Source organism: Xiphophorus hellerii, chromosome 8 (assembly GCF_003331165.1).
Source record: "Xiphophorus hellerii strain 12219 chromosome 8, Xiphophorus_hellerii-4.1, whole genome shotgun sequence".
In the NCBI taxonomy this organism is placed as follows: domain Eukaryota; kingdom Metazoa; phylum Chordata; class Actinopteri; order Cyprinodontiformes; family Poeciliidae; genus Xiphophorus; species Xiphophorus hellerii.
This window is the reverse complement of record NC_045679.1, coordinates 2160142-2183444: the sequence shown is the minus strand read 5'-3', so window position 1 is coordinate 2183444 and position 23303 is coordinate 2160142. Positions and strand designations below refer to the sequence as shown.

Sequence of the window (23303 nt, the reverse complement as noted above, 5' to 3'; positions counted from 1 at the left end):
TAATCTGAATTATTCCTGAACTGATCGGATCAATTCTCCGGACCTGTCCAGGATTTAGACAGAGAAAAATGATTAAAGTGTTATTCAGGTATTCTGTTTTAACTTTAATAATAAAATATTAAAGCTTTTTTAAAAAAAATCAAACTACGTGAATTATTATTATTCGACTGTTTCTGCTTTTTATCCATAACAAGGAAGAAAATGAAATCTGCGAATATAAACTGAAATTACTTCATCTATCCATAGATGTCTCTTTATTTTACTTTTATTTTAGCTTTTTTCCTGTTCATAACATCATTTGCTTGGATTTAAACCTGTTCCCCTCCTGGCCTGTGGGGGCGCTGCACCAAGAACCACTGAAGGGACGGACACAAAAACCTCAACTTCCTTCTTCACCAAATAGAAACAAAAATGGAGCATCAGGTGATTGTAGGATTTTTCTTTTGTCTTTGATTAAAAAAAAACATTTCTCCTGCTAGCGTTAGGCCAACGTGTTTATTTTGTTTGCATTTACCCATAATACCTTGCACTGTAGTTCACTTCCTGTTTTTGGAGCGGCCTCTGGCCTGCTTGGTTTTCACATCTGCACTCAAACAGCACCAGAGTTCACTTCAACCGAACCCAAACCGAGGTTTAGAGGCAGACTGGGGTTTGTTTTTTTCAGAGTTGGATTGTGAATTCACATCTCCCCAAATGAACCGGACTTTCCAGGCAAACGGACTGGAGTTGGATTAAAGTGGACTAAACAAGGCTGGTGTGAATGAAGCCTCGGTTCTAGACAGACTGGAAAATCCAAATACCGCTTTTAAATTTCTCTACAGGGTGTCTGTTTGCTAGGTCTCCAATCTTCTGCAGTTTTTCTCCTGACAGGTTAAAACGCCACAAAGATATTTGCTGAAATGTGACTTTATCTCTCTTTACCTTTGAGCAGACATCTGATCTGAACCGATGGCGTCTGGTTACAAACTCCAAAGTTTGATGTAATTCAGATGAACTGAAAGTAAACAGAGATTAACTTTAAAAACCTAAACTAAATCAATCAACCATTAAAACAAAACCAGTCCAGATTTGACCTGATCTTCTGCTTCAGCGGAAGCAGCTGAAGAAATGGAGACATAAACTGTAGTTTTCATCTACGTCTTTATTAAACATCAAGTCGGGTTTCAATACGACACATTGATCAGATTTCAGCAGCTGTGGAGCGAAGCTCATAAACATGCATCACTTCACACGACACCAACACCGACTGTAAACAATAAACAGCTGAGAGAATCGCTCATTTTCTGTAAATAATATCTGAGGAAAGCAGAAGTTTTGCTCGGCGGTTTGTAGTTTTCTTCTGGGTTTTTCCGCTCGGATGCTCTGATCCGCCGCGCTCCTTACTTACTCTCTGCCTCCCGTATTTTTCTCACCCGTTTCCCCCCGGGAGGCGCAGCAAACATATTTCCTCGAACTGCTAAGAGAGTGCTGCAGAGAGGGAGAGATTAAGATCTCAGAGCTGTCAGGTCGCCTCAGAAATCCCTCCGATCAGAAGCAGCGTTTTCTCCTCTTTAAGGAGGAGAAGAACCTGTGAAAAGCTTTGACCCGCTCCGGCTTACAGGTGTGTGACGCCTGAAACGGCTTTCCAGATACAACTCTATATAGATCTATATGTAGATAGTTTCCTCTGAATAAAACTCTGAGCGCTAAAAGCTGGACGACATTTTACAGCAGGAAGTCGAATAAAAACATTCAATAAAAAGTTTAACACAAAGAATCAACAAAACGAGCAAAGAAGGAAAAAAATGTTTTAAATTGTGCAAAATATACAAGTTTTTACCAGATAATCATGTAACAGAACTGATTTACAAAACGTCTCAAACTTTTCCTGTAAACAAACATCGAGTTTAACTGTAGTGAATTTTTACCTGAAATAATCGGAAAGATTTTCCGTTGGACGACAGAATTTAGTTATTTACTGGAATCAGTGGAGGAAAGTTTAACTTTTCACAACATTTTGGGTCAAAGTTTCACTTTTTACAGAAAAATTCAACAGATTTTTAATAGGAGAAAAAAAAGAAAAATTAGGAGAAATTTGAAAGCAGGAAACGTTCAGTTTTTAAAAGTTCAAAACTTGAGTCTAGGAAAAAAAACCAAAAAGGAAAAACTAAAAATCTGAATTGATTGAAATATTTACTGGTTTTTCTGAACTCAGATTTTGGTACCAACAAAAGTTCTAGTGAACAATTACAGCAGCGGTTCTGAAACGTTTCAGAACAAAAACCAGAAGTAAATATTTTCTCTTGTTATTGTATAATTGAAGAATAAAGTGTCATTATCAATATTTGCGCCTTGTTTCAAATATAAAAATCAGAATTTGAGAATCCAACATGGCCGCCTTGCACATAAAGCCAAGAGATCGATTCTATCAACTCAACTCTTTCGCTGCACAACCTGCTTCATGCTAGTCTTGTTAACAGCTGGATTTATGATCTGGGATTTTATGTCATCAAGTTCAAATCTTTACCACCAGGCGTACCACCGGTGGGCCGTGCACCACAGGTTGAGAACCAGGACCTTAAAGTGTTTCAAGTAGAGAAAGAAAATAAGTTTTTTTAAAAGAAAAAGCTTTTTCTGGGCAGTTTAACGTGGAAAAACACAAAAAAGTTCAGAAAGTAAAAAAAGTTTAATCTGAATAAATTTAACATAAATAAAACCTAAAATAAAGAGAAGAAACATTTTGATTTCCATCCGTTCTCTGTCCTTCACTCAGTTTATGTTTTAAATAAAAAACATTTTAACTGCAGCGGCGAGAAGCGCGACAAACGGGACGAGACGTTCACTGCAGCCACGGAAACGGCAGCTCTGCTCACACCGAGGAAGATGTTCAATAATCACCAGGAAAATACGAACGAGAGAAAAAATCTGATATGAACACGAGATTAACTTAAACCCAACTCAGATTAGAGTAAAAGTCATTTTATGTTTCACTTTCTGGCTCAACTGGAACCGTGACTTTAGGAAAAACAGTCTGAGGTGAGAATGTGTGTTTAACGGTGAAACACACACACACACACACACGCACACATGAAGCGTGAAGATGATGGAGACAGAAACGGATCCAGAATGTCGGCGGTTTTGTGGTGAGAAACTTTGATTCAGAACAGAAACTAAATAAAAACTTTAAATAAACAGCAGCAAATAAATACGAACCAACAGAAATAAATGAGACGAAATTATTTAAAAAAACGAAACTGAAATTCCTTCAACATGATCAACTGCAGCGGATAAAACAGGAACCAAACCTGGACCTGAGTTTGGGTTTGGACCTCCGGTTGTCCCCTACGGAAGAAGATTAGTGCCAATGGAAAGAAAAATCTGACTTTTCTCATAGTTCCTGATTGAGCATAAATAGAAAATTAAAAAAGAAAAATTAGCTGAAATTTGAAAGAGTTTAAATCTCAGATTAAATTTTCAATAATATCAAGAAATGTTCACTTTTGGTAGAAGTGCAAAACTTTCACTAGAGGTAATAATAAAATTAACTCCAGTCCAAAATGAAAACAAGCGTCTGAAAAAAATATGTAGCAGTAATAACGATAATTATTACTTAGCAGTAATATGTAAAGTTTGATAAAGTTTCTTGATATCGCAGATGAAAATGTTTTGACAGAATCAGAATAAATTCTTGGACAAAAATTCAGAACTTTGAATAAATTTTGAAAAAAAGAGGAATTTGAGAAAAAAAATCAGAATTTTGAGAAAATTAAAGAATTCTGTCGTTTTCTCAGAATCTTCATCTGAACATCCTGACTCTGAGAAAAAAGTCAGAATTCTTTTTTGGCACTAATTGTCTTCCGTAGCTACATTCAGAAACGTGTTTGTTTCTTTTTTATCAGAACCATCAGTAGAATCCGTGTCCGGTCCCAAACCGTGGCTCGGCTCCGGGTTTGTGGGCCCGGCCCGATCACACCATGAAGCGATGCTCCTTGCCGTCGTGGGCCATCAGGATGACGTTGCGGTTGGAGGTCCAGATGAGGCGGGCCAGCTTCAGGTGGTTCTGGGAGCCGGGCGAGGCGGGCTGGACCGGAGGAACCTGGTAGGTCTTGATGCAGCGAAGCTGAGGCGCCGAGTTCAGCATCCCGATGCTGCCGAGCAGGCTGGTGTTCATCTGGGAACCCACAGCAAACCGTCACCTCACAGAACCTCACAGAAGCTGACAGAACCTCACAGAACCTCACAGAACCTGACAGAACCTTACAGAACCTGACAGAACCTTACAGAACCTGACAGAACCTCACAGAACCTTACAGAACCTCACAGAACCTGACAGAACCTGACAGAACCTTCTACCAGTAAAAGTCTTTCTGTCTTTTCTGGACTCAAAACATGAGACAAAATTCTTTTAATCCTTTAAATTAGTCAGATTAAAAGAACCAGAACCAGAACTAACAACTAATCTTGGTTGGTTCTGGTTCTGGTTCTGGTTCTGGGAATGGAGCCGATTCCAGTTTGTCTCTGAGGAAACCAGTTTGTACCCAGTAAGATCTGTGGAACCAGGAAGAGTCTGAAGGAGAAAAAAACATGGAGGAGAAACTCGACCCCCACAACTCCCCCCAAAAACACACACACACACCCACACACACACACACACACACCGACAAAGCGTCTGCCTGCTAATTACCACAGCAGCCGTCCTGCCGGCGCTCGCAGTGGTTTATGCTTACAGTAATACCATTACTCTGTGTGTGTGTGTTGGGGTGTGTGTGGTGTGTGTGTGTGTGTGTGTGTAGGGGTGTGTGTGTGTGTGTGTGTGTGTGTGTGTGTGTGGGTGTGTGCGTGTGTGTGTGTGTGTGTGTGTGGCATAGGGAGCCATGTCAGAGGTCGTAAAGACGTTTCATTTAAAACAACAGTTCTGGGAAGAGCAGGAAGGTTTCTCTGTTTATTATTCACACGTCTTGCTGCTCCAGGAAACGATCTGCTAAACGTTTCTCTGTTATTAAATTTTAAAAACAAATAAAAATATTAGCAAGGATTTCTGGTAAAACTCTCTGGTTTGAGGTGAGATGAACCTTTACCTGCCAGAAGCAGATGTGGCTGTCGGCGTTGGAGTAGGTGGCCAGGTAGCGGCCGTCCGGCGCGAACGACACGGCCGTTATCGGACCTTTGTGGCCGTGGATGTTCTGCAGAGGAAACAGAAGACCTTTCAGAATAAAAGCCTGGGAAGGAAGACTTCATAAAGTTAAACATTTAATGCTGTAGAAATCTGTTTGAATCAGCAGCAACTTGGGTTAATGATAGATTTATTAATTATAATTATTGGATCAAAATGGATTTAATTATCTGAACTCAACATTGAGAAATAATCACTAAGCTTTTTACATTTAAAAAATGTTTCTTTTATTTTTCTAGTTTTATTTAAAATGTCCGGGTCGTCTGGACGCTTCAGAAACTTTAATCTGATGAAACAGAAATAAATCTGGTTCATCGGTTTGGTTAAACAGAACAGAATATTTGGCTCAGTGATTCTCACTCCGTTCTTCCAACTTGCTAATATGCTAATAGCAGAGCTAATCTGTCATTTGGTGCTTTAGCTAATCATTTATCTTCCCCTAAATTAATTTTTACTTTCCTTCAGTTGTAGACGTTTAACAAACCGTCAGATTTAGAAACAACCAGTGAGCTAACCGACCACAACGGCTAACAAACTATTTTATTTCCTCCTGCTGTCATCATGCTAGCTTTAGAGTGTCATAATATGCTAATAATGCAGCTAGCATTTTGTTTAGCGCTTTAGCTAACCTTAAAAATGCTAAGAGACATCAACCTCTGGACGGTTCTGCTGCAGGTTTGGGTTTCCTGGACCCGTCTCAGGAGAACCGGGCCCCGCCAGATTGTTGCTTCTGGGCCAACAGATGCCTCCAGAACTCTGGGGACCGGATCCGGCCGCCGCCGCCGCCGAGCCGCGCGTAACGCAATAACCGCTCCCACCAGATGCGGGACGAGTAACGCAATAAAAGCTCCTGCGACTGGGATTACCAGCGCTCACCTCCAGATGAGATTAAGGCGCCGCGTCGCCGCGGGCGACCGCCGCCTCAAACAATAACCAGAAAATCAGAAACCTCATATTTTCATTCAGTCCCTCCCTGCTTTTATTTGAGGAAACCTGATTAGATTCCAGCAGAGGGACGGAGAATTATTCTGGTTTCTCACTGATGACACGGAGGACGGAGTCCTGCTGGAACCTGGAGGGAAACGGAACCAGAACACATTCCTGAACCGGATCAGGACACAGAACCTCCCACTGCTGCAGCACAAAGAGCAGCGGGTCGGTACCGAGAGCAGAACCCAGGTTACAGACCGACTCTGCATAAAATGCAACATTTATCCTTTAAAAACCAGAAAAACAAACAGAAGGAAAACAGATTCTGGGAATCGATTGAAAACGTTCAAAGATCGATTTAATCCGATTAGTTTTTCTAAAATAATATTCTGAATAATTGTTCATTTAATAAAAGCCAGTCATGCTAAACATATTTTTGTTTAAATATAAACTGATGGATTTTCATACAGCATAAAACTATTTTATTTAAATTGTTTGATTTATTCTCAACAGTCGGATTAAAGAAATTGTTTTTGAATCATAAATTGTTTCTGAATCGATTTGCATCTGCAGCAGCGATAAATGTTTGGATAAGTATCCTCACCCTGACTGATACTTTGTTTCAGAGGCTTTTCTTTGATAAAAGTCAGTCAGCAACAACATCCAGCTAAAGCTACTCCAAAACGCTCTGAAGACAAGAATATGGAGGATCTGGAGTGGCCTAGTCAAAGTCCAGACCTGATCCCCACCAACCTGACGGAGCTGGATCAGACAGAATGGAGGAAAACGACCAAAATACTAAACAAAATTATTTAATTTATGTAAAATATTTTGTAGAAATCAGTTAAAGTTTGACATTAAAGGGTTTTAATTTGATTTTTTCTGTTAAAAAATAAATTTATTGATCAAAATCGATTTATAAAAGCAATAAACAAAAAGAGTAAAAATTACTTTTTACAGACACTATTCAATAAAACTAATTTATTTATCACTTTAATAAGGTTGTTACTGAACAGAAACATTTTGTACACTTAAAAAATGTGATAGAAATTAAAAGCGATTTTTCAGCTGCAGGATTTAAATACAACAGTTTTAGTTAAATTCAAATTTAAAATACTAAACTGATCTCAGATGGAAATTAAATGTTGTAACTCATTAATTCAAATTGATGCTGAAAATGAAAGATTTCTGGTAGCAGATTTAAAAATCTAATAAAATGAAACATTAACTGTAATTAATGAACTTTAATAGTTTCTGTAAAACTAAAATATATGAAAGGAAACCAGACAAAGATCCTGACATGTTGAAATGTTTCTAAAATACAGATAAATGTTTTAATGTTGTTTCTTTTTGGTGAAATAAAAGATAAAATTCATTTTCTCTCAGAGGATCCGATGATCTGCAGCAGCAACACGAAGCTTCGATGATCTGAGTGGGTCAGAGTGTCACAGTGGGCAGCCCACCCGTCCAACGAGCCAATCAGAGCGCAGCGCAGAAAAAACACTTCCTGTTTGTTTATCACACTGCGGAGACTTATCACCGTCGCTGCTAATCAGCTAGCGCTACTCAACCTGCTGGTTAGCCCTCATGCTAGCATTAGCATTAGAGCTAAAGTTAGCATTGTATTTAATTCTGAATGTATTAGCCACACTTAGCATTCTGAATGGAGTAAGTCTAAGTCATGCTAGTGCACTGTAAAATATCTTAGTTAAGATAAAACTGACTTACAAATAACTTTTTAGCAACATACATGAGGAGTTTAAAATCAATAATTCCTTAAAATTGCATTAATCTGCCAGTGGAACAAATACTTTTGATCAATATTAAAGAATTATTGACTTAAACAAGCTTCTCTATGTTGCCTTAAAGTTACTCATGATATTTTAAGTGTAGTGAGATATTTGAACTAGAAGCATTGATGCTAATTTCCAGCTGGATTCCCAACGACATCAACAATTTGGCAGAAATTTTCTAGTGAGTATTTATTTTGCAGATTTAGGACAAATTATGAGCGTTCGATGGAAGATTCAGGGCTACAGTAAGCAGTTTTCTGGAGGCTGGAGCCATGAATAAAAGAACAAACTGCCACCATTGTGATGCTAATCTTGTGTTTGTGTCGTCAGGAGAAAGGTGATTCTCCAGGTCGCGGCTCCGCGGCGCTGCCGGATGACAGGATGCACAAAGCGTCCCAGAAAGAAACAGATGCAGCGGAGAGGGGAGAGATCTGGGCGCCGCTCTCTTTGTGTTCAATTAGCGGAGTGGGTAGAGTCTGTTAAAAAGGCAGAGTGGGCAGCTGGACAGAAACACACAGCGAGCAACGCAGCTGACAAAGAGCTGTTCACGGAGGCTGATCAAAGCCGCGGCAGATGGTCATGCAGCGAGCCGCTACGCTACGGTTGGAAACGCTCCGGCTGAGCGGGATTAGCAGCACAAACTCATCTTCTTCTTCTCTTCATCACGACTGTTAGGAAACCCAATCGGACCGGACCGGTTCTGATCCCTCTCATGTAACCCACTAGGTTAAGAATAAACATAAACCTCTTTAAAGGTTTTGATTTTCTGAACTGGAGTTCTGCAGAGTCTTTATTAGCAGTCAGTGTCTTTCCGTCTGAACAGCTCCAGCTTTAACTGAAAATGTGAAAGGTTTCAACGTGTCGCGCTTTTTATCGGAGGATGTTTGTGTTTAAGAATGAGCAGCTTCCTGGTACAGAGTTTTTAAAAGTCACTGCTAGAAATTATCATTTTAGAAACACTTACAACTGGAAAACTTTAAAAAAAATCTTGTTTAAATTGTATTCTGTGTTGGTATAGTGCATTAACATCAGCTTTTGCTAAATACCATGTTGGTACACCGCTTTAGCATTAGCTTAAATGCCTAGCTGAAATAGCACTTCACCAATAGCTTCCACTGAATATTGTGTTGTTAGTTTCCACAAAATACCATGTTGATTTAGCACTTTAGCGATAGCTTTGGATAATTACTGTGTTAGCATAGTATTTAAGCACTAGCATCTGCTAAATACATTGCTGATTTAGCATTTTCGTAGTAGTTTTCGCTAAATATAATGGTGGTATAAAGTTTTATTGTTAGTTTCCTCTGAGTAATGAGTTGGTATTGTGCTTTAGCGTTAGCTTCAGTTAAAAACCCTGTTGATGTAGCACTTTGGCATTAGCTTCCACTAAATCCTGTTTTGGTATAGCACTTAAATGTTAGCTTCCATCAAATACCATGTTGATGTAGCACTATAGCATTAGCTTATGCTACATTCTGTGCTGATGTAGCACTTTAGCATTAGATTCTGGTAAATACAATGTTGGTACAGCGGCTTAGCGTTTGGTAACTAATGTTTAAGTTTACTAGTATTTTAAGATTAGCGCTGCTAACGTTTTTAGTTAGCGATTCCCACCACTGTTAGCTAACTTCACTTTTTTAACCGTTTATCACCACAGTAAGAGAAAAACTGATGAGTTTTAACCTTTTCTCTGTTTTCCAACACTTGTCCAAAAGCAGATTAACCAGAGAATCATCCTGCTGTTTCTACTGAAGACATTATTCAAAGCAGCAAGAAGCAGCAGAATCAATAAGATTCAGAATTAATAAAACCTTAAAGATTTTGAACTTTATTAATCAAGACGAAAGCTTTCTGCTTCACTTGAAATAAAACACTTGTAACACACAGTTCCCGCAGGTCTGTTGTCTATTAAATGTTAATTAGTTCAAATACCACACAGAAGTGTTTCCCAGCCTTTACACACACACACACACACACACACACACACACGCCCACACACACACACACACAGAATCAAAAGAGATGTGGGCTGAATCGGGCCGTGCTGTTTTCAGATATAAATGACCCCCTCCGCCAGACTAGACTGCTCAGGTTACTGAAAATCAATACGCAGCAAATTACCAACAAATACACACACACACACACCGCCAGGGAAAACACACAAACAAGGAACAGCTCACAAACTGCATCTCTCACACACAATCAAACCGGAACATGATTAACAGAGTCACTGCTTTGTCATTAATCAATTACTGAGAAAAAAAATCCTGGGAAGTTAAACTGTTCTCCTCGTTTCTTTCCCTCATCAGAGCCGCTGAGCGAATCTTTTAAAGAACCGAGAGTTTTATTGGAAACAGGTTAAAAGGAAGGAAGGATGGAGGGAAAGAGGGAAAGAGGGAAAGAGGGGCGCAGTGTGGTGAAGAGGAAGAAGGTGCAGGTTCGATTCCCGACCCAGAAACTTTGCTGCATAAGCCCCGCCCCCTTATCTCTGACCACTTCCTGTCTGGTAACTGGATGGATGGATGGTTGGATGCTGGTCCAGCTCCTACCTGACATTTTCCCGTGCGAACGTCGTAGAGCGCCACGGATCCTTGGCGCGCTCCGACGGCGATGCGATGGCTGCGGTCGCAGTAACCCACCATGTAGAACCTGGGCGACAACGTTTAAGACATTTAACACCAATATTTAAGACTTTTTCAGGCTTAACAACAATGGTCAAGATTTTTTAAAGACATTTTAAGACTTTTAAGAACGATGTTTAAGACTTAACATTTAACACTTTTAACAGCAATGTTAAGACTTTTTAAGACTCAATGTTTAAGATTTTAAAATGCTTTAAGACTTCACAACTTTTAAGACCTGGATAAATACACACAAAAAAAATCACAAAAAATATTTTATATAGTAATGTCAACAGAAGTGACCCAATGGCGAAGACGAAATGCGATAAAATTACACTTTCCTGATCATAAACATCAAATGCTAGTCAGCTAGCTGGCAAGGGTATATTAGCAGCTAGTTAGCGGTAGCTGCAACCGCCTCAGGTCACAGAGTGATTAGATTTGCAGGCGTCCCAAAAGTTTGCCTGACAGACAAGTAAAACAAAATACATGAAATTAAATAGATTAAATTGTCCTGCAACAATAAAATTCAAGACGTATTTAAGGCCAACTTGAATTTCTTAAATGATTTTAAGACATTTTAAATTTTAATTCCTTAATTTAAGACATTTGAAGGCATTAACTTTAGATGTACAAATTTAAGACCTTTTAAAGATGCGCGCACAGCCTGATGCACGAAATAAACAGATGACCTCTGACCTCAGTACACCACAGATCAGAACCAACACACGCTCACAGACACAATCAAACATATTGACCTGCTTCCTGCAACAAACCCAAGTGTGAAGTGACCTTTGACCTGTGCCAGTGGTCAGACACTCCATCAGTTCACGGCGACTGATCACATCAATACACACACTCACTTGCAGATGGCGGGGAAACACTCCTGCAGTCCTTTCTTCTTCACCAGAGAGCCTTCGATGCAGTACATGATGATGTCCATCACCTGGAACCAGAGGAACCATCATCAGAACCATGAGACCCAGCGGAGCCAGAGCGTCCAGAGCTCCGGTTCTGCTCACCTCGACCAGCAGGTCCACCACGTCTCCGGGCATCTTCTCGATCAGGATGTCGATGACCCGGAGGATCTCGGCCTTGGCCCGGGCCAGCGTGGTGGTGTGGACGTTCTGCTGGGACTGGGAGTTGGCCTGGGCCGCGTTGTGCCGGTGAACCTGGAGGAAACCGACCACACTCACTCAGAACATCAGGAACGAAACGGACCTGCTGCTCCCGCAGGTTCTGGGCTCACCTCGCGGGCGATGGTGGTGATGAAGGCCGGCGGGCGGGCGGTGGCGATGAGGGACAGGGCGTGGCGGGCGGAGCGCGCCGAGTCAGCGGGAGGGTTGAGGGGCAGACCCATGCTGACGCTGAGGAGACAAACACTGGATCAGAACATCCAGAACCCAAAACTCTACTCCTGTAACATGGATCAAACTCAAGGCCCGGGGGCCAAAACTGGTCCGCCACCGTTTCTTAGTCGGTCCTCTGGACTCCAGAGAAACGTATAGCGAGGCCTGAGCAACTTACTAACTCTCTCACTCTTTGGTTACCTAGCAACAACCTGCTGAGCAACTTACTAACTCTCTCACTCTTTGGTTACCGAGCAACAACCTGCTGAGCAACTTACTAACTCTCTCACTCTTTGGTTACCTAGCAACAACCTGCTGAGCAACTTACTAACTCTCTCACTCTTTGGTTACCTAGCAACAACCTGCTGAGTAACTTACCTATTTCTGCTGCCTCTGTGATCGACGTTAAAGTGACATTTCTCATTTACCGTCGTATAGAAGAGCAAATATTGCTAAATTTATTGCAAATATTTCTACATTAAAACCAAAAAAATCTACGATTTTAATTGCAAAAAAATGAAATCCTGAAATGACTGAACAACTAAAAAAGTTCAGAACTCATTGAATGCAGACGCAGCTATTTATTAACATTTTGACAGTTTTTAATGGATTTTATAAATACATTCTGGCCCTTTAAGAAGCTTCATGATTTTGATTTAAATTACTGGTTTTATTTATAATAATTGTTCAGATATTCATAGCCAAACTGTCGCACACGGTTGATTCAGAGAAGGATTGAGACGCTGAGCCGCTTCAGGAGGAGAAGAAGAAGAAGAAGAAGAAGAAGAAGAAGAAGAAAGGTTGAGCTTCACTAATGTATGGAGTGGAGAGATTAGCAGCAGCTTATAATGTCAGGGCCGAGTCAATGGGAGCCATTCAGCAGGCGACAGCATAATGGACTCCCACAATGCAACAGGCAGCAGGCGCACACACACAGCTGAACACACACCCTCTGACAGGAAGTGACATCTCGCCACAGCCGCCAATTAACGGCGCTAATATATCGGCAATTTATCAGCAGAACTGAGCGTTTCATTTGGCGGTAATTGGAAACAGTCGCAGCGTTGATGTGAGGCTGAGCTAATGGAGCTAATGGAGCTAACGGCCAGCAGAGGTTAATGAGCCAAACGTGGGCAGAAATAATCCAGATTATCACCAGAGAGATTCTGATTGATCAATGTTAGAACACAGAAATATTATACAAATATATAAAATGACTTCCTGACAGGATCAACATTTATATTTACATCTCATGTTAAGCTGGATGTCATGATGAGGCAAGTGAGTAAAAACAAAAAATAAAGATGATTCCCTGTAAAATCTAAAAATATTCTGACTGTAAATTAAAGATTTATTTCTCTTTCTTTACTCAAAAAGGTTTAATCAAAGCTAAATTAATCTTAAGTTAATTTAATCAATGAAATGCAGTCAGAAAAGTTAATTTATCAAAAACAAGTTCAGTTCAAAGAGAATAAAAATGAATTAAATCATGTTTATAGTTCATTTAAATGAGACGAAACTCCCATAATGCACCAGTTCAATAACGTAAAAGTTGGATAAGGTGCATCATGACCGTTCAGACTGAGACGAAAACAATCGAATATGATTCAGTTCCATATATGGACGTTTTAAAAAATTAGATTTGGGTCGGATTTGGCTGCTAGAAGTATAAAGCTACTTGTAGCAGGGCTGGAAAATTTACTACAATACCATCATTTCATATCAGCCGATGTCAATGATTATTGATTAGTTTTTGTTTTAAATATCAGAAACTCTGCCGAGCTGACGGCGTCACATTTTATCCTCTAATCAGTTTTCACTCAACGCTGTTCTTTTATTTTTAAGCAGCTATGAGACAAAACCTGAAACTGCTGCTACTGTTGCTAGGCAACCAAAGAGCGAGTGAGCAGATGTCACAAACCTAGCTTAGGTAGCGGTGAGAGGTTTAGTGGCTACAGTCTTTCCTCTGCCTACATCTCCCAGAATGCTGTGCGGTTCTGGATTGGAGGAATATTCTATTAGCTGTATCATTTATATTTATATTTATTGATTTATTGTCCAGTCCTGTGTTATAGAAATAACTACGTGATATTTTCAGAATGTGTCACGTTTGATCCTCTATAATCCGGCGTGGTTCTGAACCGGACCGTAGCTCTGACTGAAACGCTCCGTCTGTCCTGAACTCTCAGCTTTCTGCAGAGACTCCAGCATGTGTGAACCTGGCAACATGGCTGCTTTCACAGCCAATAGCGCGCTGACATTAGCCAGTCGATACAGAGCCGCACAGATATTGATTTCTGACTGGGAGGGAGGAGAGAACAACCCGGTCACATGACAGGGAGCCACCGCTGTAAGGAACTGGCAGTGTGTGTGTGTGTGTGTGTGTGTGGGTGTGTGTGTGTGTGTGTTTAGGCACTGAGTGACTGACTTACTGATTGGTTCCCCCAGTCGGGTGCAGATGGGCTAACTGGTTGGTTTGCCAGCAGGCTCACAGATTGATTTACTGGAAGGTTTCTGAACCGACTGCTGAGCTGCAGTTTGACTCAACAAACTGGATTATAACAGAAAACATCTGAAGAGACGATTTGAATGATTCAAATGACCATCGTTAGTCTGAGCAGGTCTGTTAGCGCGCGGTTCGCTAGTCTGAACACAACGGCAGGGCGGAAAGACATCAGGAAGATATAAGGTCATCTCTACACCGAGTGAATGTTTGTTTTTAATCATATTTCTGATGAGTCACTTTTCATCAGGATCTTTAGAAATCCTGCCAGCTTATGAAAACGACTGAAGGATTTTTATTTTCCACTTTCATTTTTAGCATCACAAACAAAAACATTTGTTCATTTTTAAAACGTATTTTGAGACCTGAGTGATTCAGGTGTTTCCTCCAGCAGGTAGATTCTCTCCGAAGGTTTTTACACCTTCAGCTGAGCTTTAAAAATATTTTCCTGTTGAAAAGGGATTAACACACACACACACACACACACCCACACCCCCACACACACGCACACACACACACACTGACTGCTGGTCAGCTGCATGGAAATCCATCCAACATTTAACTCCTGATTATTCCACTTAAAACAAGGGAAAATGTTTTAAGTGAAATAATTTGTACTTTATTTTTTAATAAAAGATGATCAGTAAGCCACTGAGCCTTTAATAATAATAAATATTCATCACATTTAAACAATTCAAATAAATCAGAGAAAGTAAGAAAAAATCTCCACATTTTCTGGAGTTTTTAGTAAATAGAAATAATTTTGGTAATTTTTACTGATATAAAACAAAGTTTAGTGGGATTTAATTTACAGCCGGTAATAATCATATATTTTATTTTTTTGTGTGTAAAGGTGCTCATTATTTATTAACCCCTTAAATGTCAGATTTTCTTATTTACTTTTATGCAAATTAAACAAAAAACAATAAAAAAGTTAAATTTTTTTCTTAATCCTGTATATTAATGGTACATTAAAAATATTTCACAGACAACAGAAGATGGAAAAACCCAGAAATGATCAGGTTGTTTTGGAAGCTTCTTCATTTCATAACTGAAACCATCAATTAAAAACGTCTTTTTCTACTTCCTGTTACATCATCATAACCAGGAAAAACTGCAATAATAAAACATTTAGTCGTTTTAAAGGGAACAATAAAACCTGTCAGCTTGTGCAGGTGATGGGGAACTGACTGCTACTGCTGCGCCTGACGGTGGGTTATTGTGTCATGGAGAATAAATAAAGTTTATTAGGTTACATCTGGTAATGTTGTTGTAGCAAAACGCTACAGACGGCAGCATTAGGACCAGCAGTAATGGCTTCAGTGGCTGGAAGATTAATGGCGTCTGAAGGAGCTTCTGTAAATAAATACATTATTTTAAAAGGTCATAAGTCAAAAGAACGACAATAAAAACGTGTCTGCGATGAACCCAGGCATTCTGCCTGCTGGGATTTCAACCCACAACTGTCTGAAGGCGGCAGCAGTCAGAACGGGACAGACATCGTTACATCATCATAATGTCCTCCAATCAGATTACAGCAGCGCCTCCATAACTCAGAGAGTCGGCTCTGGAACGGCCGACTGCTTTAACGGGATCAGAATCAGCCAATCAGATCAGCACAGCGATCAATTAAACAACCCTGAGGGTCTGGAAGCCGAGCGGATCAGCAAAGACCCGCCAGAACTCAGAGCGACTTTATTCATTTTGTCACGTTTTGGGTATTTTAGATGTTTGAAATGCTGATCAATCAGATTCAGGCGTGAAGGAGCAGGAAAAATAAATATCTGAAAAGTGTGGTGTGCATCTGTTTTCAGCCAGAAGCTAATGCTAACATGCTACACCAACATGGTATTTAGTAAAAGCTAATGCTATAGCGCTAAATTCAACCATAATGATTTGCTATAACAGAATATTGTCAACAATGTCTGTTGATTAAAACATCAACAGGATATTGAACTACATTCAACTGAAATTTTACAAGACATTCAAGTAAATAAAGGCTTCAGTATTTATCTAAAAAATTATTTTAGGGGAAGCTAAGCTAGCTAAATGATTTCAAAGTTAGCCAAAATGCTAACATGGTAAATGTTATTAGTGCCATAGTGGATTAGTGGAAGTGAAAAGTGGTTTAAGGTGTGAATATTGGACACCTGGAGAGAAATAAAGACGAACTGAAGTCATGAATCTCTGAGCTAAATTTTGTAATACTGATGAAAATCTGTAGAAATATTTTTTAATTTTTCATAAACTGGAGCAAAATGTTGCCTTTACATCTTATTTTCTAGCAGTAAGAAACTTAAAATCTGAACCAGCTGATCTGTTTGAAGTTCAGCCTCCAGTCCCACATCAGATCAGATGTTTGATTGGTTCTCAGTTTCGGTATGAAGCAGGTCACCTTAGCATTGATTTAACTAGGCTGCGTTCAGGTGTGTGTGTGTGTGAGACTCACTTAGCCAGCTGCTTCTCTGCGTCGGCACACAGCTCCAGCAGCCCCATGAGCACCGCCGACACGTCCATGTACGGCTCCCAGACGGTGAAGCCGCGGCCGATCAGATCGATGGCGGTGCGGCGGATGGTGCTGTGGGCGGGGAGTTTGGGGCTGGGGGGCTGCAGCAGCAGGAAGGTCAGCGCCTTACCTGAAAACACAACCACAGCAAGCTGATTCACAGCTCAACTTTCCCCAAAGTCCAGGAGAATCTGAACGGTTTCAGCAGCTAAGAGCAGCAGACTGAGGCCTTGTCCACCTGTAAGAACCAATATGGCCGCCACTTCGTTGGGCTAAAACCTGCCAGCCAATCAGAAGGCTTCAAAACAATCACAACTTCCTGTTAGAAATCAAACATGGCGGCAGGACGTTCATTTGTACATTGTGTGAGCCAGTTGGTAAGTTACTCAATAGGTTGTTGCTAGGTAACCAAAGAGTGCGGTTCTGAATCATTTCCAGTGAGTCTTGAATTTTCTATAAGATGTTTTATCTTTTGATATTGATCACGTCTATCACGATATATATATATAATTATTGATTTATTGTTCAGTCCTGCGTTAAATAATAGAAAAGGTTTGACATGTTTTGGACGCCGACCATCAGAATGATGCCTAATCTGTGACGACGTTCCTTTTAAACTGAATGATGGTCCATAAATAAAATCATCTTCCTGTAAGAAATGAAGCCGTTTGGAGGAGATGCCTGCTGCTGCGCAGTCTGAGGACGGAGACGGGAGGTCACTTCATAGCTGACCTGACATTTGAGCCAGACTCTGTGGGGACGGGCTGACCATTAAAGAGTCCAGTAAACACCCCCGCCCCTCAATAACACGCTCGCTTCCCCAAAGACGAACACCCACAGCACACACGAGCTTCAGCTTCACCTGCAGGATCCTCTGTAAAACCAGGGAAAGCTAACAGAGGAAACGCTTCGCTGATCAATATTGCTGCTCCACTTTAGATGCAAATACAGAAAGTGGCGTTATGAAGAAACATGGAATAAAGGAGCAATGATTTACTTTAGTTATGATCCTGCAGTGACTCTAAAGGTCCTCGCTTCTCCAGAGACGCACGGTTAATAACATCGGCTGGATCTCCTGGCATTTCATCCCCCAGTCCTCCTTAAATGGCAAACCAGTCCCTTCTTATTGGTTTATTTCTGCACACAGGCGGCTGAAACATTCAGCTACAGGCCGTTACTGCAGCTCCACCGACAGACCGAACCAGAAACTAAAGATCCTGACGATCAGCAGGATCCAGGTTTTAAAAACCTTTTCATCAGAGCACCACACATTTTAATAATCTGTCAAAGGTTTAATTTTTGGAAAATCTGGATTTTTGTTCATCATTTTTGTTTGCACTCCTTGGGTTTCCATAGAGTGACGGCAGCCAGGGCGGCCATCTTGTTTCACAGCTTCTATTAATTTGAACTTTGAAGATTTTTTTTTTTTACACAGCCTGACTCGATAAATGTTGCTGCATTATAAATTACAAATAAAGAAATAGTTTATTTTTTAACAAATCAGCATCAAATTACTATTTAATACATAACGTGTCTATTTTGAAGAAATAATCACAAAACTTTTTTTTGTAATTTTATGACTTTTTTCCAAGTTTTATTCCGCTAATATTGTGACTAATTTCCTGTAACTAGTCTGTGTAATTAGTAAGCTTCAGTGAAATAAATGCCACTTTTTGAAAATACTTTTTCTTTTCACACAGAAAGAAAATAGATTAAAAATCAACAACTTGGTGATGAAAATTCTTTCAGATTTTATTTTAAAGCCATATTGCCCAACCTTAGCAGAGATTTTACTATAAATTATTAGATATTTTCAGTACAAATACATGTAAATTTAAGCATTAATGACTCGGTTCTGATGACCTGAGCTGTGAAATCTGCAGGATATTTTAAAACCTGGAGATGAAAACACACCGGATGCAAATTAAGACATTTTTTACTTTTCAACTGCTGAAAATCTGCTACCAATCATCCTGCTGTTGCAGAATAATTGGATTTAAATGTTTTAAATTGTTAATTATCAAAATGAATTGACATATTTAAGAGAAATTCCCTCCAATCTGCAACAATCTTCTCCACACTGATCTGATGCATGAATCTGTGAGTCAGAAGCTGCCTTGTCTTAATGAGTTGTTGGCTGGCAGTAAACACGCCTCGTTAGCAGACGGAGCGTGATTAAAGAGTGGAGCGAAGGCAGGAAGGTAGGGAGAAGTGAGTGTGAAATAGTGACAGATTAGTGACGTCTGAAATTTAGCAGCCTGAAACGAGCGCTAACAGGCTTTGTGCTTTCCTTCCCCAGCTGCCCTCTCCCTCTTTATCTGCCTGTGTTTGAGCCTAAATGAGAGCTGAAGGTAAATCAATGCGGGGACTTGGTTAGTGGATGAAAGCTGGATGAGGCAGAGAGACGGGAAAACACAAAACCGCCAGACTAACAGCATCACATTTTAATGACGAATCACATAAAATAACAATTTATAAACGAGCAAAATTACATTTAGATTAAAAATGAGTTTAGGAAGAATATGGTGACTGTTTTTTGAAAATAGATGACAAACAAGAAGAGTAGTAGGTACATTTAATGTAGCATCTATCCTACATATTTGAAATGTTTTAAATGATCTCCTCAATTTAATTTGAACTTTAATTATTTATTAGCTTGACTCAGAGTAGCTGTACTTTTCTTTTAATTATCTTTCAGTAGCTATTAGCTTCACCATTTGTTACTGTTAGCTTGACTCTGGGTATCTGTTTGCCATTTTTTACTATCTTTATGTAGCTGTTAGCTTAATCCTTCATTACTGTTAGCTTGACTCTGAGTAGCTGTAAATCAACCATCAGATTGTTGCTAAGTTTTATTCTATCCATTCAGCCTTCCAGTGTTTCAGGAACTCCTTTGGCATTAGCGTTAGCTGCTACATGTTTAGCATTGAGATGCTATCTTTTCCTTAAATGGTTTTGATAGGCTAACTTCTTTTAGCACAACTTGAACACAACAATAGTGTTTTCCATCGTCCAATCAGATCATTTTAGACGGAGAAATTAACCTCATCTCTGTTGGCAGAGGATGTCGCTTGTGCGTCAGAAATATGGCTGTACCAGAAACACCATCCAAAGGTTCCAGCCTGGGACTTTTTAATAAAGTGATTAATTACTTAACATCTGAGTGATTAATTCAAAGAAATGAACGTCCAGGCCCTAGAAAACTCTCTGCAACTCAACATTCATCCCAACAAAGTGAGGATGAAGTTCAAATTAAAAGTGTTTTATTTGTCTTCCTGCCTTTAATTGTTGCCTTTCCAATCCTGCGAAGTGAAACTCAATTTCCAATCAGCTCTCATGAATGTTTGAAAATGCCAGTTTGCAGCCAACAGTCTCAGGAGGAGCTCCGGGTTTTCTGACATTTACCTGTGAGCAGAGACTAAACTCTGAAGTGCAGTTTGTCCCTCTCACTGCCCAGCGCTCCTCCTGCTGTCATCCGTCCATCCTTCCTCTCCTCCGCTCCATCTCCCCAACATTTCCCCCTCTCACTCTGTGAAAACATCAATCTCTGCCCTGCTGTATGGACTACGGTACCCTGCCTTTCACTGGGCAGACAGCTCTCATTCATCACACCCCGCGCCGCTCGCCAACAACACCAACAACAGCGATCCATCTTTCAATTTCATAACTGGAGAGAGGAGGGAAAGAAACAGGCAAACAGATGGAGAGGAAGGTATGGAGGGAGAGAGAGGACAAAACATGTTTTTAAATCATCCCTTAGGGTCTCTGGGCTTTAAAGGCATCCTGTGTTTTCTTTATGGTACGCCGATTTTGAGGTATTTTGTTGGAAGGCCTCAAAGACAGAAAACTACGACAATTCCTCTGAATCCAAAACTAAAGCACAAAGCAGGGTTTAATAATCAACAATTATCTACAATATAATCTGGAGGAGCATCAATAAAAGTCTGGAAGTGCAGTGATAGGTTGTGATTTAGTAGCTTGAGATATTTAAAGTGGATGTATTATTAAATATTCAAGTATTAGACATTTTTGTACTTTCATTTGTTTCTAAAAAACATCCGTAACGGGGCAGCAGAGTTCTGCCCCGTTACCTAGCAACAGCAGCAGAGTTCTGCCCCGTTACCTAGCAACCACAGCAGAGTTCCGCCCTGTTACCTAGCAACCCTAGTAAGTTTCTTACTTCTTCCTGCTCCCTTTCCAGCATGTTAAGATTTGCATTCCTTGTTCTTGTGTATGATTTTATACTACTATCATGTTGGAAATAAAGTTTCATTTCATTTCCTTTCAAACATAAACTGAGCACCTTTGTTTTGTTTGCGCTGTACAATGGCTGCTGGAAAAGACAAGTTGTTTCCTGCATTCTTGTTTGCTGCTTTTCAAAGATGTACGGCTTTATAATTGCACATCTGTAATTATTTTAACATGTGAGTGTAAACTTTGAGTTGGGGGTCGCGGCCAAAAGCAGCTTAAATGGATTTAAAGTGACAAGACGGCTCATTCTGAATTGAGCAGGCTGAAATCTCGTTGTCTAAGAATGATTTTGTGCAATAAATGTAATAAAGATACTTTTTATAGACCTATATTAACCTGTTCAATGAAGCATCGTAGGTCACCTCTAATCATTCTGTATTCCTAATTTCAAGACTCCAGATATTTCAAATTCTTCAGTATCTATAAGGATTCTGCTGGAAGATGGAGGTTGTCTGTAAATCTCAGTGTTGAGTGACCTTTGTGCCTTCAGGCGCCGCTGCTCTAGAAACCCTCGTCTCTCTCAGATCAATACATCCACACGGACTCAGGAGACCTTGGAAAACCAGCGTCATCAGCAGAGCCAGAAACCAGAAAACACACAAAACAAGAAGGGAGTCTGCAGACGGACACGAGAAACCCGTCCTGCATGACGGAGGAAGAGGAGGGTACGGCTACTGGTCCCAGTCCCTGCTGTTCCCAGTAAGGAATCTTCTGTGAGTTAACTTTATCATCTGAGCTATTATTCTGGGTACTTACCTGCAAATACCAGAAAAAAGTGACAGAATGAATTAAGCTGCAGCTTTAGCCTTCAGCTAGGGTTGGTTGTCGCTACCAGCTAGCTACAACAACATCAGAGCGCAAAAATCAATCTTCAATTTAATCTATTAATTTTGATGGTTAGGGAATACACTGATTTCAAATCAATACAAAAATATCAGTCGAAATTTAAAGCAAAAACTGCCCCGTTGTGCCCAGACAGCAGCCACTACGCGCAAAACATCACTAAGCAACTAATCAAATTTTGTTTACAGAGGTTTATGTCTTTTATGTGTGGCTTTTATTTCCATTTTATTTATAGTTTCTGGTTGTATTTTATTTTGTATATCTAAAATATCTCCCAGTTCCGGTTCTTAGTGTTTTTGCACCTCTAAAAAACACGATTTCATTGATTGATTAGAGCGCTATTAAATCATCACATAAAAAATTACTTTTTAGTTTAAAGTCCTCAACAAAGTGAGAAATGTGAATGTTGGACACCAGGAATCATTTACAGGAAGAACCTGAACCTCTTCCTGGTTTCATATTGTGAGTTTGGGAGAAAGAGTCGAAGCGCCATGAACCAGGAAATGCGTCATTATTTAAACCACGTGATTCTCTGCCTGCAGTTTCTCCATCAGATGAAGTGAATGTTCACTGACTCCACACAGGTGAGCTGGATGCTGGCTTCACGCTCCACAGCCTATCAGTGGGAGCGCAGGACCTGTCGCCGGGCGGATGCCCCCCGAGGCAGCCTATCAGAGCTCGGGAGCAGCGGGACGGAAGAGCGGCCTTACTTAGTGCAGGTTTGATGCCCGCCGAGGCGCGGCGCGGCATGGCGCGGCGGTGTGTGAGGAATCAGAGCAGAGCTCCTTAAGGTGTCAGGCCTGGTGGGTGAAAATCAATCCCTTCTCTCTGCTTACCGCTAATCCAGCACTGAAGTTTGTAGTTTGTGAGTTGTGGAGTTATGAGTTTGGAAAAGACGATGATTCTGCAGCGAAACCTGAACCGCCGCTTCAACATTGTGAAAACATGAAAAAGTCTAAACAAATCAATAATAAATGATAATAATGACGATGTGCATGTCTATATTTATAAATTATCAAAAAGTTTAAAAATGTTTTATGACTGTATACCAAATTAACAAAGAGTTTGGCAACTTTTAATTAACAATCAATGATTTTCTGTTTTCTGTTTTATTTTAGCGACAGTTCAGAATGGGAAAGACTAGAAAACATAATGTTTACGTTTATCTTCAGGAAATGACAAAGATCCAAAATTATCACACAGTCAGGACAGGAAGTGAGGTAACATCAAGTCACCAAGTCTCCATGACAACCGTAAGACGCCATCTAGATGGTGTCCAGGTACCAGGAAGAGTACGGAGGCTGATAGGTGCAAAACATGAACAATGCAAACTCCGAAACCCAAAAACGTTAAAA

General features: G+C 40.2%; 1 protein-coding gene across 5 annotated transcripts in view; it reads right to left on the bottom strand.

Moving 5' to 3' along the window:
• Positions 1-1121: 1121 nt before the first annotated feature.
• Positions 1122-23303, bottom strand: part of wdr7 (WD repeat domain 7) — a 62929-nt gene continuing 40747 nt past the window's right edge. For all 5 annotated transcript variants that reach the window (XM_032569620.1, XM_032569619.1, XM_032569621.1 and 2 more), the window contains 7 exons: positions 16798-16984; positions 11746-11863; positions 11519-11668; positions 11360-11442; positions 10425-10524; positions 5058-5162; positions 1122-4150 (listed from right to left, as the gene is read on the bottom strand). In XM_032569620.1, the coding sequence (XP_032425511.1) occupies positions 3947-4150; positions 5058-5162; positions 10425-10524; positions 11360-11442; positions 11519-11668; positions 11746-11863; positions 16798-16984 (947 nt within the window). In that variant the 3' untranslated portion in view covers positions 1122-3946. The remainder of the gene's footprint in view (positions 4151-5057; positions 5163-10424; positions 10525-11359; positions 11443-11518; positions 11669-11745; positions 11864-16797; positions 16985-23303) is intronic.